Below are 15,202 nucleotides of genomic sequence, written 5' to 3'. Positions count from 1 at the left end.
ATTTGTGAGAAAATACTCAGCAATGGTGTTGAATGATGAATTTGCAAATGGTTTGTCTTAAAGTATTGTAAAAACACCACATAGACATATTAACAACAAGAAAAACTTTTTGATTTGAAAAATTTTGATCACAGGGTGACTTTAAAGAGCACCTATTGTCCGATTCACGATTTTACATTTCCTTTAGTGTGTAGGTGTGTATTAGTACATGTTAACGATATGCAAAAGGTACAAACTCCAAAGTAAATGATGACGCGAGTTATCGTCGCCAACGTAAATCTCTTTTCTTAGACTACTGTACAACAAACACACAGATTGTAGGCAACAGTTTACTTCCTGGGATTGGTTATGTAGACAAGACCATCATTATCATAATTCCTCTTGTTTGGACTCACAGCCTGCTAATTCCAGTTAGCATTGCATTGTGAGCGAATCTTTCTAACATGGTAAAGAGCGTCACATTTCCGGCTGACGTCAGAGGTATTCAGGCCAATCACAACGTACAGATTAGCTGGCGAATCAGGGACACAGAAATCTGTGCGTTTCAGGAAGAGAGTGAAATCCGAAGCTACAAAAATGTACAGTATGTGGCAAATAATGTGTTTTTAACCATAAACCACGCAAACACATTGTATTATACCAAATACAAAAAATAACGTTGCATTTTGGAAATGAAATAAGTGCTCTTGAAATCATTATTATAAGCTTACCATTGTGAATAAGGGTAAGGATGCTTAAACACTAATATATGTACCAAAAGGTTACAAATTGCAGTTTAAAAATATCTTAGGGGAAATCAAAATTGGCTGCATTTGCTACTCAGACATAATTAATTTTGATTATAGATTCCCTAGTGACAGGGCATATGGCTAAGTGTCTTATGTATGCTCCTATATAATGTGTCCTACCTAGCACCTCAGAGTAAAATGTAGAGATGACAACAAAAGCATACAAAGTAAAGCACTGACAGCTACAAGAGAATTGATGGATGTGACATGGAACGCTTGCATATGTGCATTCAAAACATATTGTTTATTTCTCGGAGCGTCCTTTGAGGTGCCTGGTCGTGCTGCTGTAAGCTGATAAGCTAAAAGCAAGCTTCTGAGGTTTTCACTTGAAACGTACTCTGCTGGCAGTGCGCTGAATGGATCATTAGCTTCTTACGAATGCGTTCTTACTTTTTCATATATGCCTGCCATTACAATAAACCAGCTGCTTGGAGAAATACGTCCAGTCGATGCATGCGGCTTAAACGCATATATTTTATGTTTTTATTTTCACAATCCGATATAAATGCACAAAACCTCATTTTAATAGATTGCTGAGGGTTTTTTTAAGGAGTTTTGCAACTTCTAATCCATGTTTGTTAGTTTGAGCTTACCTTTATGTTACTGTGCCTCTACATGTGAAAGAATTCAGACGTTTAAAGGAAAACACCACATTTTTTCAATATTTTACTATGTTCTTACCTCCACTTAGACAAATTAATACATACCTATCTTTATTAAATGCGTGCCCTTAATCTTTGTACAGCACCTTGTGAATGTGTTAGCATTTAGCCCCATCCTTGCTAGCCCCATTCATTCCTTAGGATCCAAACAGGGATGAATTTAACACTTCCATGTTCTCCCTATTTAAAGACTGTTACATGAGTAGTTACACGAATAAGTATGGTGGCACAAAATAAAACTTTTGTTTGGAGCCATAGGAATGAATGGGGCTAGGCTAAATGCTAAAACATTCAAGAAGTGCTGTACAAAGAATAAAAGTGCACGCATTGAAAAAAGATAGGTATGTATTAATTCATCTAAGTTGAGGTAAGAACATAGTAAAATATTAAAAAACGGTGGTGTGTTCCTTTAAATGAACAGATCACATATTGATGATGTGCTATGTGCCCACCTTCATTCATTTACTCAATCTCTCATATTTTCGAACCTAAATTGAATTTTCTTAACCAGTCAAGATATATAAACTGCAAATGAATCCTCAGTGCCCTTCCCAAAAATCCATTAGAAAGCTACAGTACAGCTCATATTCTGACCAGAACCAATAAAACTCAACACATCACACCAGTCGTTGGGTCATTAAACCAGCTTCCAGTCACATTTAGGATTGATTTTAAAGCACTAATGGCCTAAGAATTACATACAGTACAGTACAGACATGCTCATTAAATATAAACCTAATAGACCTTTAAGGGTATTCGGATATAGGCAGATATAAATAACTAAGGTTTAATCAAAACAAAGTGAAACAATCTCTGGATACTGTAATATGGCACTCGTACTCAGGTATCTATTTTAAAATGTACATTAATTTGAGGGTTAATAAATATATTCATATCAAAATATACATTTTTAGGTGAATTATTTCATTTATAAAATATGCAACAGTGCGTGCTTGTCCCATCAATCAGATTCGGTGCTTGCACAGTCTGAATGTTATTTGGTGGTGGAACCAAAAAGGGACCAAACAAAAAAAAAACAGCAAATTGAAAACAGCTCAGGAGGCGAGAGAAATACCCAATTTAGAGGCCTGGAGATGAATCTCGCCTGTCAAGCACAGACAAAAGGTGATGGATTAAGAATCAAATCCTCTGAAAGCGCTCTGGCACACAGGATGCTCTTGGGGTCTCCAAAAAGTTGTGCATATCTGAAAGTGAGCTAGTGTACGAAATGAACACATTTGAGTGTCAACAGTGAGAGGACACCAAAAATAAAAGGTTCTCACCTCTTACTACGACCCTCTGTAAACCGGTACAGCTGATTGGCCCCTCCATCCGCACATGCCCGGATCTTGGCTGAAACGGCACAGATAAACTCGTAAGGGTCCTTTAGCATACATTGCAGCAAACAGCATGTCCCCTTTACTGTTTCAAACATGACAAAACAGATCTCAAAGCATGACGGAAATGACAAATATCATCGCAATCACATTTTACGACTATATGTTTGAGGCTATTTTAGAGTACGTCTCGGTAAGTGCTGAGATGTTGAAATAAAAACAAATAGATTATTCTAGATCATGACCAGCCTGACAGTAATGGTCCCCTTGTGCCTTTTCGCACAAGCACTAATCATTTGAGGATGAAGGTCAGACTGTCCCGTCAGGATCATCATTTATTCTGATAAGCATGGTGGGCCTTGTCATTGTCAAGGTAAGGCCAGTTACAAAGTTAAATCCTGTTAAAAGGACACTGGTTTTTAAGGAAAATGATTCTCTGGTGTATAATGCCACCATATACACACCTAATTGTCTAATAGGCTCCACGATAATAAACAAAGTCCTTCTGAGGGTAATCCGCGCAGTTTCGTTTTAGAAATATCCACATTTAAAACTTTATAAACCAAAATAACTCGCATCCGGTAATGCCGCCATCTTAGTCACATCCGCATTCAAGATCAGAGCTTTACGCAGCGTACGGAGGTTTCTCTTCTGCTGCTCTGTTTCCCCTGCCATCCCTCCGAATTTGTCATACGTCACTAAGAAAAGTGCGTACACTACGCTTATACTCTCTCCTGAATGCGGAGGAGTCTAAGATGGCGGCGCTACCGGAAGGTAGTTATTTTGGTTTATAAAGTTTTAAATATGGATATTTCTACAACAGCACCGCGCGGATTGCCCTCGGAGGATCTTTGTTTATCATCCTGGAGCCGTTTGGGTTTATTTTGTGAAGGATGGACGCACATTTTTTGGACTTGAAGGTCGTGGACCCCGTAACTTCACATTTAATTAACTGAAAGATCTAAAACATTTTCTAAAATAACTGAAAATGTGTTTGTCTGAAAAACGATGAAAATATGCATCTCGGACAGCTTGGGGGTGAGTAAATCATGGGATTAATATCATTTTTGGCCGAACTATCCCTTTAAAGTAAGTACAATGTTTAAAATTAAAAACAAAGTTTTGTTAATGCTATATGCTAGCAAGTTGTACTACTGACGTTAACTTACAGTTACATTTTGCAGGTCCATACTGAAAAAAACACAAATTCACCACCCAAAAACGTCCTTTAACAATCTACAAACAATTGATTAATCCTTATATTTCTTATCATTGTCCGATACAGGCTCAAACCTGTATTTTAACACACAGAGAGCTATTCAAAACAGCTGCTCTTTGAAACAGCAAATCAGAGCAGAGCTCAATATTATTATTCATGACCCTTTCAAATAAGGTAATAATAGACCATTCCATTCTAAATGTAAATCCTTGTAAATGGACATGTATACTTGTCTGGATTATTTTTACACTTAATATAGCCATATACATTTTATGTAGATATGAGCATACAATTTAACATACTATTTCAATGCATTCTTTGGTACCTTTAAAAGCACTGAATTTAAATCTTTCCTCTCTGTTGACGAGTTAACTCGTCAATTACAGTAAGAGAAAACACTTTCCTGCTAATGACGAGTTTTTCCGGCAATCCGTATTTCCGCTATTATCCACCAGGTGGTGCTCTTACCTAACTTATAAAACCAAGAAGTATTCCCTTCAGTCCAAACAGTCCAAACTCTGTGTATGTTTTGATGTTCGCTCTGAATCTGATCTCTATCAAAATCCTTCAAAAAAACACAATTATCTCAGCTTTTTGCTCAAAATTTTGTATTTTTTAAGAAACCTACCCTTATTTGATAGTTGATAAAAAGAGATCAAATAAAGGTAGGATGAAACTTTTTTTTAAAGCAGAAGGTCTCTTCTTTTATTTGATATATTGTTTGTTTAGATATTTAAAGAAGAACATTTTCTGGAAGGCATTAAACTTTTGTGAAAAGCATAAAAAATGCTGGCGCTAGCTGGAAACCTTTTTTAACGCTGGCGGGGAAAGAGTTAAAATCTAATATTAATTGGCAAATTTATAAGTAACAGTTTAAATGAAAATGTGTGTTTACAGTATAAAAGTCTATGCAAGGCCACCACCAGATTTGTTGTGTTTGTTGTTTTTAATGACCGTCTAAATATATTTTTCAGGTCTTCTTATTAGGATACAAAAAAAAAAAACAGGAAATATGTATAGATATAAAAAAATCTCCCTTGGCACCTTACAATGGCCTGTACTGCATTTTACATACACACATTAAAATGATTATTATTTAAATGCATAAACACTATAAAAAAACAACAATTACATGTGTTACAATGCATTATATTCTTTAAATTGTAATGCAGTGTTACCCAAGCGCAACTCACTTTTTCAGTTTCAGTTTGCTAAAACAGCGCAGGGTGAGAAATCTGTGAAAGATGTTGCACAATATGCTCAGTGTGAAATGTTCAAAATAAGAACACCAGAAAGTGACAATAAAATGATAATCCTACAGACTTTGAAGTTTAACATGAGCAGAAGTTCAGAGGAAGTACTTCAGACTTTTTTCTAGCTGATGAACTAAAGCGCACAGATGTGGGATTCTTTCTCTAGACAATAGTGAGAGCTAACGAACATGAATTTAAAACATTGTGCATCTTCACTGAATACATTAGTTATTTTAAACCAGGTGCTTTGAGACTGACGGCTTCCCTTTGAAGACGTTTCTTCTATTTATCAGGAGTAGGTTGATTATAAGTCGGCAATCCTATTATTTAAAACCGCACAAATGCAATGCGCTACCGCATTAATCAATAAACAGAGGTGAATTTATGCCTTTTGTATATTTCGAATGCTTTCTAAAAAAAAGGAAGAGAACGTTTTCATGGCTGCATGAAATAAAATGATTTTCTGGGACAAGCGCTGAGATGTCATGCTTATGAATGTGAGAAATTGTCACAAAGATCATGTCAAGAGGATTGTAATCTTGTCAGTACAGTTGGTTCATGGTCAGATGTCAGGGGGATTGCATCATTTTGAATAATGGGAAATCTTTGCAAGCCACTGCTGAAATCCCAATGAACAACTGCTGGCCTTGGGTGTATTATTTTGAATCCCAAAACATGCAGACTGGAAAAGCATTCCTTGTAGGCACTTCGGGAAAAAGCACTCGACAGATGCATGAATTTAAATGTAAATATTGTTAAAAATAACTTCCTTCAGGTGTCGAGGCCAAGGTTAACAGTTAAATACCGGAACATTTTAATTGCTTTGGCTTTTCTGCCAGCTAACAGAGGAGGAGATAGGAGTGTCGGAGGCAACTGGAACATTCAGTTTTGCTGTGAGCCATCTTCAATAGCTCAGAAAAAGAGAAAGCTTCACTCTGAAATTGTTAAAAAGCAGTAAAAAACAATCCTGTCTGCCGAGGTCGTCTTGCTTTGGAAGACACTCAAAAACATACATTTTCTATCTGCTCTCCCACTTGTCTAGACTGGCTTTTACACCAATTCTTAAAATCAAGTTGTGTTATTCGTGCTTCTTCTCAATCTTTTCTACTTAGTTATTAAGTGAATGATGACATCAGCAGGGTATTAAGTAGACAGGAAAAAAGCTCCTTTCATCCGGTATCAAGTGTAAGGTTCACATCTGTCTCTTTAATGATCCAGATAAGATGTACTTAAGTAAACTGCAAATAAAATCTACTCTTTAGTCTTTGAAATAATGCCTTATGATGGTTCATCCATGCCAGTTATTCATTAGACTCCAGACGGTTAAATCGGTCTGGCAAACCTATCATCATTTGTACACAGTGCCATTATCTTGGTCTTTCAATGCAGTCTTGGGACTTGAATCAAAAGATTTTTCTCAAAGTAAATAGTGTATTACATCTCTAACCGGAGAAAAACGGACGCAATTTCGTGTATCAGAGAACACCAGCAAGGAACAAGACTTAAAACGCCTGTCTGAATGCAAATGAGTCATTATTTCGACACCAGGCAAATATATTAATATGAAGACTTTCATAAAACGAAGACTTCACATGCAGAGGGGAAAAGCAATTATATAACATCTATGACTGTGGATCTTCAAGCACTTACTGCTTTCAGTTTTAAATGTGCTGCGAATATCTAACCTGTAGGTTAAATCATAGCTTGAGATTAAAATTTGTGCTGTACAGATTTGTAAGGTTACCTCTATAAATGAACTGATCTTTAAAAACCTTTATAAATGCATGATTGTCTTGCTAAAAGATATTTAATTTTAAATTAAGTATTTAAATGTGTGTTAAAAGGCCACCACCACCAGACTTGTTGTTTTAGAAGTTTTAATGTCCATCCATATTTATTTTTCAATCTATTTTATTAAGATACAAACAGAAAATACAGGAAATATGTCCAAAAAAAAAAGGCATCGTCTGTGTTTATTGTGACCTCTCTTGGCACTAAACGCATCTTGAGCGTTTTTGAGCAAAATGAAGTAAAAAGACAAATTTCTTTAAAATTTGAAATTAGGATTTAATTTTATTTAGGTTTAAGAGATCCTGCAGTTTCCTGCTATTGCTTAAGTGGAAGAGGCATTTGTTACCCTAAAAACTTGACACATCAGTTTACATTTTCATAGTTTTTAATACTACATTTCCTGTATTTTCTGGATGTATTTAAAAAGACTGAGAAACAATTATATATGATCACTATAACATTGCAAAAACAACAAATCTAATTGTGGCCTAAAACTTTTGCACATTATACTCTCTCTATATATATTTATACATTTATATTTTAGGGGTGGTCAGAGTTTTGATCTTGTCAGTGACAATAAATGATCGCTAAGTCGGTCTAATATGATCAACTATAAGCAATGGGTACACCAAAGCCTATAATCAAGCCATCACATTTAGCCAAAGTATAACACTCTCAAAATGACTAAAAATAATTTCTTGTGCTAGAGAGCTATATCACAGTGTTTTTAATTACATTAAAGGCGCTCTATGCATTTTCGGGGTTTTTGTCAAACTGCGACCCCTAGAGTCGCTGGAGAATACTTGCAACTGTCGTAATTTCCCACTCTAGCACACCTCCGAAGAAGATAATGACCAGGTAATGTTTCACAATTTCATACAAATATTAGGCTACTGCATAGTCTACTAAACTACAGATGATGTTAATAGGATAATAAGAAGTTTATTCCAAGTGTAGAGTGCATATAATAATAAAGTACCGCGTTTGCTGGCTTATAACGTTTTTACATGATTGCAGCTAAATCACAAGTAAACAATCTATAGTCTATGTCTACTGTATAATTTCATTTGTGTTCTTTTATTGTAATGTCACATTTACAAAATGCCATGACAAAGTTAATTGTATACGTTGCATTACTTCATAACAGTGGTCGTTATAATGTCACTATACATGATTATTGCTATTTATCATAATAGTTTTCAAATTGTGCATGTTTACACTATTAACAACCTCTAGGCTTATTTATGTCCTGATAATTATGTGAGATATTGACAACTGTTGTCATGATAATAGCATGACATACTACAAGCAAGCGCAACAACATACAACATAGACCGCAAACAAGTTTACACACAAGAGATTTACTTACTAGTCCATCAACAAGATCACCAGATCAGCATCCCATCCAGTGCTGTCTTTTAGCTCACGCCAACGAGTAAAAACCTGACCGAGTGAAACTATTGTCCGGTTCCTAACGCAGTCAGATTCTCTTTTCCTTTTCCTTCTCTCTTCCGAACGCGCTTTCTTATCTTTTAAATCGTTTAGCCTCACGTCTCAAATTCGCACATGCAGTTGTTGTTATAGGCTTGATCGACTTCATGCAGCGCTGCAAGAACCGACAGCCGGATGTCATCAAAGTGCCGTCTCGGATCATTCTCGCGCTACTTTGACGTCATCCGGCGGTCGGTTCTTGCAGCGCCGCACGAAGTCGAACAAGCCTAACGTGTGTGACGTTGTTGCCGTAAAGCAAGTCGTGATTCTCGCGAGATTTGTCAGGGGCGGTTCTCTCAAGCTTGCATTGCTGCTTTTGCTAGCGGCGTCCTCCTCGAGCTTCAACAGGAGGATGATTTGCCCTACTATGACTTTGTTTGACCACCGAAATAACTTTGAAGCTGTTATATTAAGGTAAAATAACTGCATAGTGTGTCTTTAATTCATTCTGTTATTAATTTGACCTATTGTAAAGGTTATATTTTCACAGTATGTTTTTTACAGAGTGATTTTATGTATAAAACTGTAAAATAACACAAAATTACTTTAGCTGGGTTTTCACAGGCAGGGTCATAAGTAAGAAATGTAGTTTTCAACATGATCTCACGGACAGTCGTGTTATAGTCACAAAAAATGTGATTAATTTGTTTATCCATGGCACAAAATTTAGCTTTTTCGTGCCTTGAGCACAAATGTCTTTTTCGTGCCAATTTATGTTTTGTTTTCTTTTTTACAATTTTTTAGGGATGCACCACTTTTTAAGGATCGAGTACGAGAACCAACCTTTTTTCCCTGATACTCACCGATACCCATGCCAATGCCTGTTGTACTGTTTTTTTTATGTGGCAATTTTCTAAGAACAACACAATGAGACTAATGAACATATCAGCATATTTATATTTAACAACTTCAACTCATATTATGAAAAAAAAAATCATTTTTATGTGCTTATCATCACAAATTTACAAAGCCCAAATTTCACAGTGTCCAATAACCTCCAAAGGGCAAAACCAAGGACGTAATGAATGTAAATTTTACCTGCCTGGCTGTCACAAAGTTGTCAAAGTGCCAAAGAAATCACAAAACAGATGTCTATAACATAATACTGAGTAACAATGTAATAACAGCCATAAGTGTAAAGTGATATATTAAAGTGTACTATTAAATCTAGAATAGTATTCTGTTCATAAGAATTAAGAAATATAAGCTAAGGAAGTTCCTTACAGCAGTCAGTTACGTCACATAAGGTATCGGTCTTTGGTATCGGGGTATTTTTACGAGTACGAGTACATGAGCGTGGTATCGGTCCATACTATTTTTATATCATTGTCACTTGGGGTTTGGATTAGATTTGGGGTTTGGGTTAGGATGTACCTTTATGTACTAGTTCCTATGTTTTTCTTCCGCTTTTAAAGCTATTCTCTCCTGAATTTGGGGTTAGTTTGGGTTAGGATGTCTAAAAATGCAACAGAAAGTGATTCTGACCACAACCCCAAGCGACAATGGTAAGAAAATAGGAAAAAACAATGAGAAAACAATACATAAAATAAACCGAAAAAGAAAGTCGTGCAACGAAAAACGATTTATAGAAATTTGACACGAAAAAGCCATTCGTGTTCAAGGCACGAAAAAAGCTGAATTCCGTGCCATGGACACGGAATAAATTAATTAAATTTTGCGTGACTATAACGCGACTTTCAGTGAGATCAGTCTGGTAATATTATATTGGAGAATCAACTTTTATTATCTAATGTAGTCATACAATTGTAAAAACAATGTTCCCCTAAATAAGTTTAATTTAGTTAATTTACAGCTTCATTCAACACGGGTGGCAACGTAAACAAATAGTCATTCTCGGTTTTCGGTGAGGCAGCATTATGCCAGCGAGCGGTGCGGGTAAATCATTCCTGAATGCTCTTTAAAACTGAAGCCCTGGTGCAGGACAGATAACCTTGTAAATAAACACTTCATAATCCACTTGTTCTTTCTATCATGAACTTTTGCTACTCAGTTGGTGTTTTATGGGGGACAAATATTGATGAAGTAGAGTTTGCTATAGCTGATTTAATGTCTTTTGGCAGTGGAGGTGAAGTGAAGCTTGTGGCCTCTGTAAATCAAAGAGGGCCGAGTGGTCAATGAGCAAAATGAAAGGTTAATCAAGTCAACGTCTTCGTCCTGAGTTGAGAGGGCGGGACGGGTGCAGAATTTTCAACCCGTGTCCACAGTTTAACAGAATGAATGTCACTATAGCTTGCTGTCTTTATGATATAAGACAAATCTGTCATGTGCTAGACAGACAAATATAAGCAATGCTAACCCACAATCCTATGACTAAACTTCAAGTTTAAACGATTAAAAGACTGCAGAATAAAAAAGGCTCACAAAAGACAACTTTTATAAGACAGCAAAAGATAATAATTTCACATACCACAATAAAAGTCCCTGCACAGAAGAGATAAATGATGTACTAGAGTCTATCTGATTTCAGTGGTGCTATCAATTCTTCAACACAGAAAGCTTTTTTTAAAGCAAGAGATTTGAAGTACTACACCAGTAACAGAAGATAGCAAGGAGCATGCTATAAAATCAGAGATTAAAGATACTGTATAACTTCTTTACTATCACTTATTTTGGTATTTTGTTTAATTTCTTTTAAATAAGTTTACAACTTAAAACACACTTTGTTATTATTTGTCCTGGGCTTCTACGTTTAAAACTAGTAGTAATCGAAAGCAGAGGTCATTATGCATATTCATAGACTTACAAGCAGCCATATCACCCTGTAGCTCAAGACATATACATGAATATCAGATGACGTCAACCGCGTACGTCACTCACTTCTCAAACTCGTCTGCCGCCATCTTGAGTACCTGATTCGGCAAGATCGATACGTCAGTCTATGTGTTTCTGTACTTTGTTTTACATCGAATATTCAATCATCAATCATAAACTTTGCATTATTTAAAAGCTAAAACACTCAATATTCATGTTCTGAGCTTGTTTTTGCCGTCAATACACTGAAGTGAAAAGGATTAAATGAAATGCAGACAGACCGCATATTAATATAAATCTCGGCACTCATATATCTTGCCATATGGTTCTGATCATTTCTAACATATCCAAAAAACTTCAGCGTACATTGCATCGTAAGGGTCTACTCTTCAAAATGCATCCCACATTTTAATTCAAAACAACAAAAAATAGGGAAAAATCACGCAAGTTAGTTAAAGTTAAATGCACGCTTACAGTCATGTTTCACGATCACTGAAAATGCATCTCTTTCTGCTTCGTTAGACTGTTCCGATATTATTTTTCTGTTTTGTCCAATCAGATAAGGTTTGACAACTTAAAATGTCCTGGAAGCACAAATTGGGTAAGCGAGGTGTCATTTTGCACACCTTGGCGTTTGACCAGATGATGCCAAAATTAAGCCAGCCATTGCCTATCCAGCAAAGTTATGATTGATGGGGGTAGTAACCAATCATGAAAGGATTACAAGGATTCAACTTACGTCAGTAAAATGTACTTCTGCTTACACAGAGATATGCGTGCACAATCTACGCAACCGAATGTTTTGTTTTGGTAGCATAGGGGGCCGGCTAGCCTCTCACAGAGCCGCTGAGAAACCGCTCCAGAGGTTAGATATAATCTCCATTGTGGATCGTCGACTACAGATTACTTTTTTGTGTTGAAAGTGTTTTGGAAAAGGTGATGAGGAGCACAAAAATACCAGACTGTATAAAAATGAAATCGCATCACAGAGTTGCGCCGGACTGTGGATCTGCGCTCGGATAAAGTAAGTTTGTATTGTTATGTTCATCATATATTTGCAAACCATTTTAAACAATAAACTGACTCAAAGACATTAATTAGTATCATTCCACATACAACAACATCGGAACGGTCCTCTTTCTCCACATTTGTAAACACTGGGGTGTAGTTTTGCATTCGTCATCAGTGACCTCTTGACGTGATGACGTATTGCGTGAGGTCACGCTGGTGCATCACAGGACCGGAGATAGACGAGAAGTTGTGGTTTAAAAGTGCATATTTTTCTTGTCAAAAATGACAATCGTTTCGCTAGATAAGATCCTTATGCCTTTGAAACTCTGTTGAAACTGCAACTTTAAACGGCATTAAAACTGTTAAGTGTTGGGGTCCATTAAAGTCCATTAAAATGAGAAAAATCCTGGAAGGTTTTCCTCAAAAAACACAATTTCTTCTTGACTGAACACATCAACATTTTGGATGACATGGTGATGAGTAATTTATCTAGAATTTTTTTAAAGAAAATTGACTAATCCTTTAAGAAACCCTTGTAGCACCTTTATGTTACAAGTGGACCTACATTTGCCTACTAATCATCCAGTAAGTTTCCTGTGTTGACAAAACTGGGCTCTACATCCACAAATGGACCCATCAGCTATGATCTTAGGTGTTTTGAAAACAGTCCCAAAATCAAAAGCCAAAATAAAGTAGTGCTGAATGTTTGATCATGCTGTTCTACAGAGCAGACACTGGGGGTGTCATGGCCCCACGTGGCCTTACTTCTGAGGCTCACTGGGGGGGTGGAGTGTCCCTCAAGGTACACCATCTGGAAGTGTTTGCTCAGCTCCCAGCCAAACATTCAGGTCCCACCTGCTTTGCCTCTAGAGCCGAACCGCATGAAAAATGCACAGCATCTCTGATGCAACGGGAGAGGAATTACACGGCCAAGTTTTGGAGTTTTGGAGATAAACTTATGAAAGAAGCGAAAACGATGCGATATTCACATAAACACTTGACAAAAAAATGTTGCATTTATATATATAGCAAAAACAAAGTCCACAGTCAAAGGCAGTTAAGGTCAATGCCAAGGAAAACAGCTTGTTTTAAAGAACAAAAATAAGCCCTTCGTGTTGAAAGTCTTTTGATACCCCTCAAAATATCTGATGTTTTAAAACTCCTGAGTAAAAAATATATTTGTCTGTGTAACCGGTCATGTTCTAGCTACAGTTCAGACAGCAATGTAAAATTAATGGTGAGTAAGAACAACAAAGAAAGGTAGCTGAAAATCATACTGATAAAAGACAAATAGAAACAGATATATGAGTTATATGATCATGAACTCATAAGATAACTACCGGTAATGCATTATGGGATATAGAGGCTGTATAGATCTTAGTGCCCCTACATATCAGACTTGCAATTTTAGAAGTTGTGTTACAGAGGTAAACATCACATCAAAGACCAATATCTGATGTTCATTATAAAACCATTACCTTTATTCCACAGGACATTGAAGTACTGTTCATCCAATGGCTGGTTTAGGATAAGCAGGCCTATTTTCTGTTTTCCTGGGGAGAGAAATTTGGAAACATAGCCACAGTAAATCCTTTGGTTATGGTGGGGTTTCAGATTAAAGTGCTTTCATTTACTATGTGCAAGTGAGAAAAACAGTTTAATAATCTGGTGAGATACTCGTCTAAACAGAAGCAGCTAATAAAAACTGCAAGAGTAATAACTGTGATAATGGAGGATAATGCGTTTTGTAATTGCCTGAATGCGAATTCTGTTATTTTTTTATGTATTTTATCAATGTGTAGCAGTGAAGGCAAAAACTGTGTAATATTAACAAAAGCAGCTTCAGGGAATTTTATAAATATGTGACCAGTCTGTGAAAACTACGTAACGTCCTACGAGCATAATTTCATCCTATGTAATGTAAAGAACATTATAACCTTGATTTTTTTAAATATTGAGAGTAAGATCGTGTTTTTTGATTGAATATGATGTGAAATCAGTGATTAAAATAAAACCTTGATGCTCCTAATCTCATTATAATAGACTTTAGCCTGGATTTCACACAGGGCCGTGTGAAATCAGACAAAAACGTTTATTAGTTTGCATCCTTTTTTTAATACAATCGATTTGGTTAACAATTCTATGTGACATTACACTACCGCAAGATTGATTTGAAAGCATACCCAGCCGTATACACGGTCACATGCCGATCGATCTGCTCTGCACCGCAAGAAGCCAAGTGCTGAGACATATAAGAAGACCACTGTTGACTGCTGAGGAGGCGGGTCATGCAAGGTCACATAGTCACCAAAGTAAAGTTAACACAATTATTTTACAACTTCTCTTGTAACCGGAAGTCCAGGCCTCGGGCACCTCAATGGTGGGTACGGCCATGATTTCACAGACATGGTCACATACTGTAAACATTGACATGTAAAAGAAAACTCATGCATGTGCGATACATCAATGAATATGCTGAACAGCACTAGCACAACTTAAAGGAAAACATGTTATGCCGCCAGAGGTCGAAGTGCCGCAAACCAAGTGCTCCTCCGCCACAAAACACAGTTCTCATTTTTATCCGCCTAAAAAATCGCCACGTTATATTTTATGCCACCATACTACTCATGTAACGGTCTTTTAATAGGGAAAACATGAACGTGTTTAGTGGCTTCTAAATTCATCCCTGTTTGGATTCTAAGGAATGAATGGGGCTACGCTAAATGCTAACACATTCATGACACACTGTACAAAGATCACGGTAAGTGCATGCATTGAAAAAAGATAGGTATGTATTAATTCATCTAAGTTGAGGTAAGAACATAGTAAAATATTGAAAAACTGTGGTGTTTTCCTTTAAGTTACCAAAATCAGAAAA

The 15,202-nt window shown here is 36.5% G+C and overlaps 1 protein-coding gene across 4 annotated transcripts in view; it reads right to left on the bottom strand.

Moving 5' to 3' along the window:
* tpk1 (thiamin pyrophosphokinase 1) overlaps positions 1 to 15,202 on the bottom strand; it is a 78,823-nt gene that overhangs the window by 51,676 nt on the left and 11,945 nt on the right. For all 4 annotated transcript variants that reach the window (XM_055182082.2, XM_073863753.1, XM_055182083.2 and 1 more), the window contains exons 3-4: positions 13,803 to 13,877; positions 2,734 to 2,803 (exon numbers count right to left, since the gene is read on the bottom strand). In XM_055182082.2, coding sequence (XP_055038057.2) covers positions 2,734 to 2,803; positions 13,803 to 13,877 — 145 coding nt within the window. The remainder of the gene's footprint in view (positions 1 to 2,733; positions 2,804 to 13,802; positions 13,878 to 15,202) is intronic.

The sequence above is a fragment of the Misgurnus anguillicaudatus genome, chromosome 25, assembly GCF_027580225.2.
Source record: "Misgurnus anguillicaudatus chromosome 25, ASM2758022v2, whole genome shotgun sequence".
NCBI classification, from domain to species: domain Eukaryota; kingdom Metazoa; phylum Chordata; class Actinopteri; order Cypriniformes; family Cobitidae; genus Misgurnus; species Misgurnus anguillicaudatus.
This window is presented reverse-complemented; position numbering and strand designations above follow the sequence as displayed.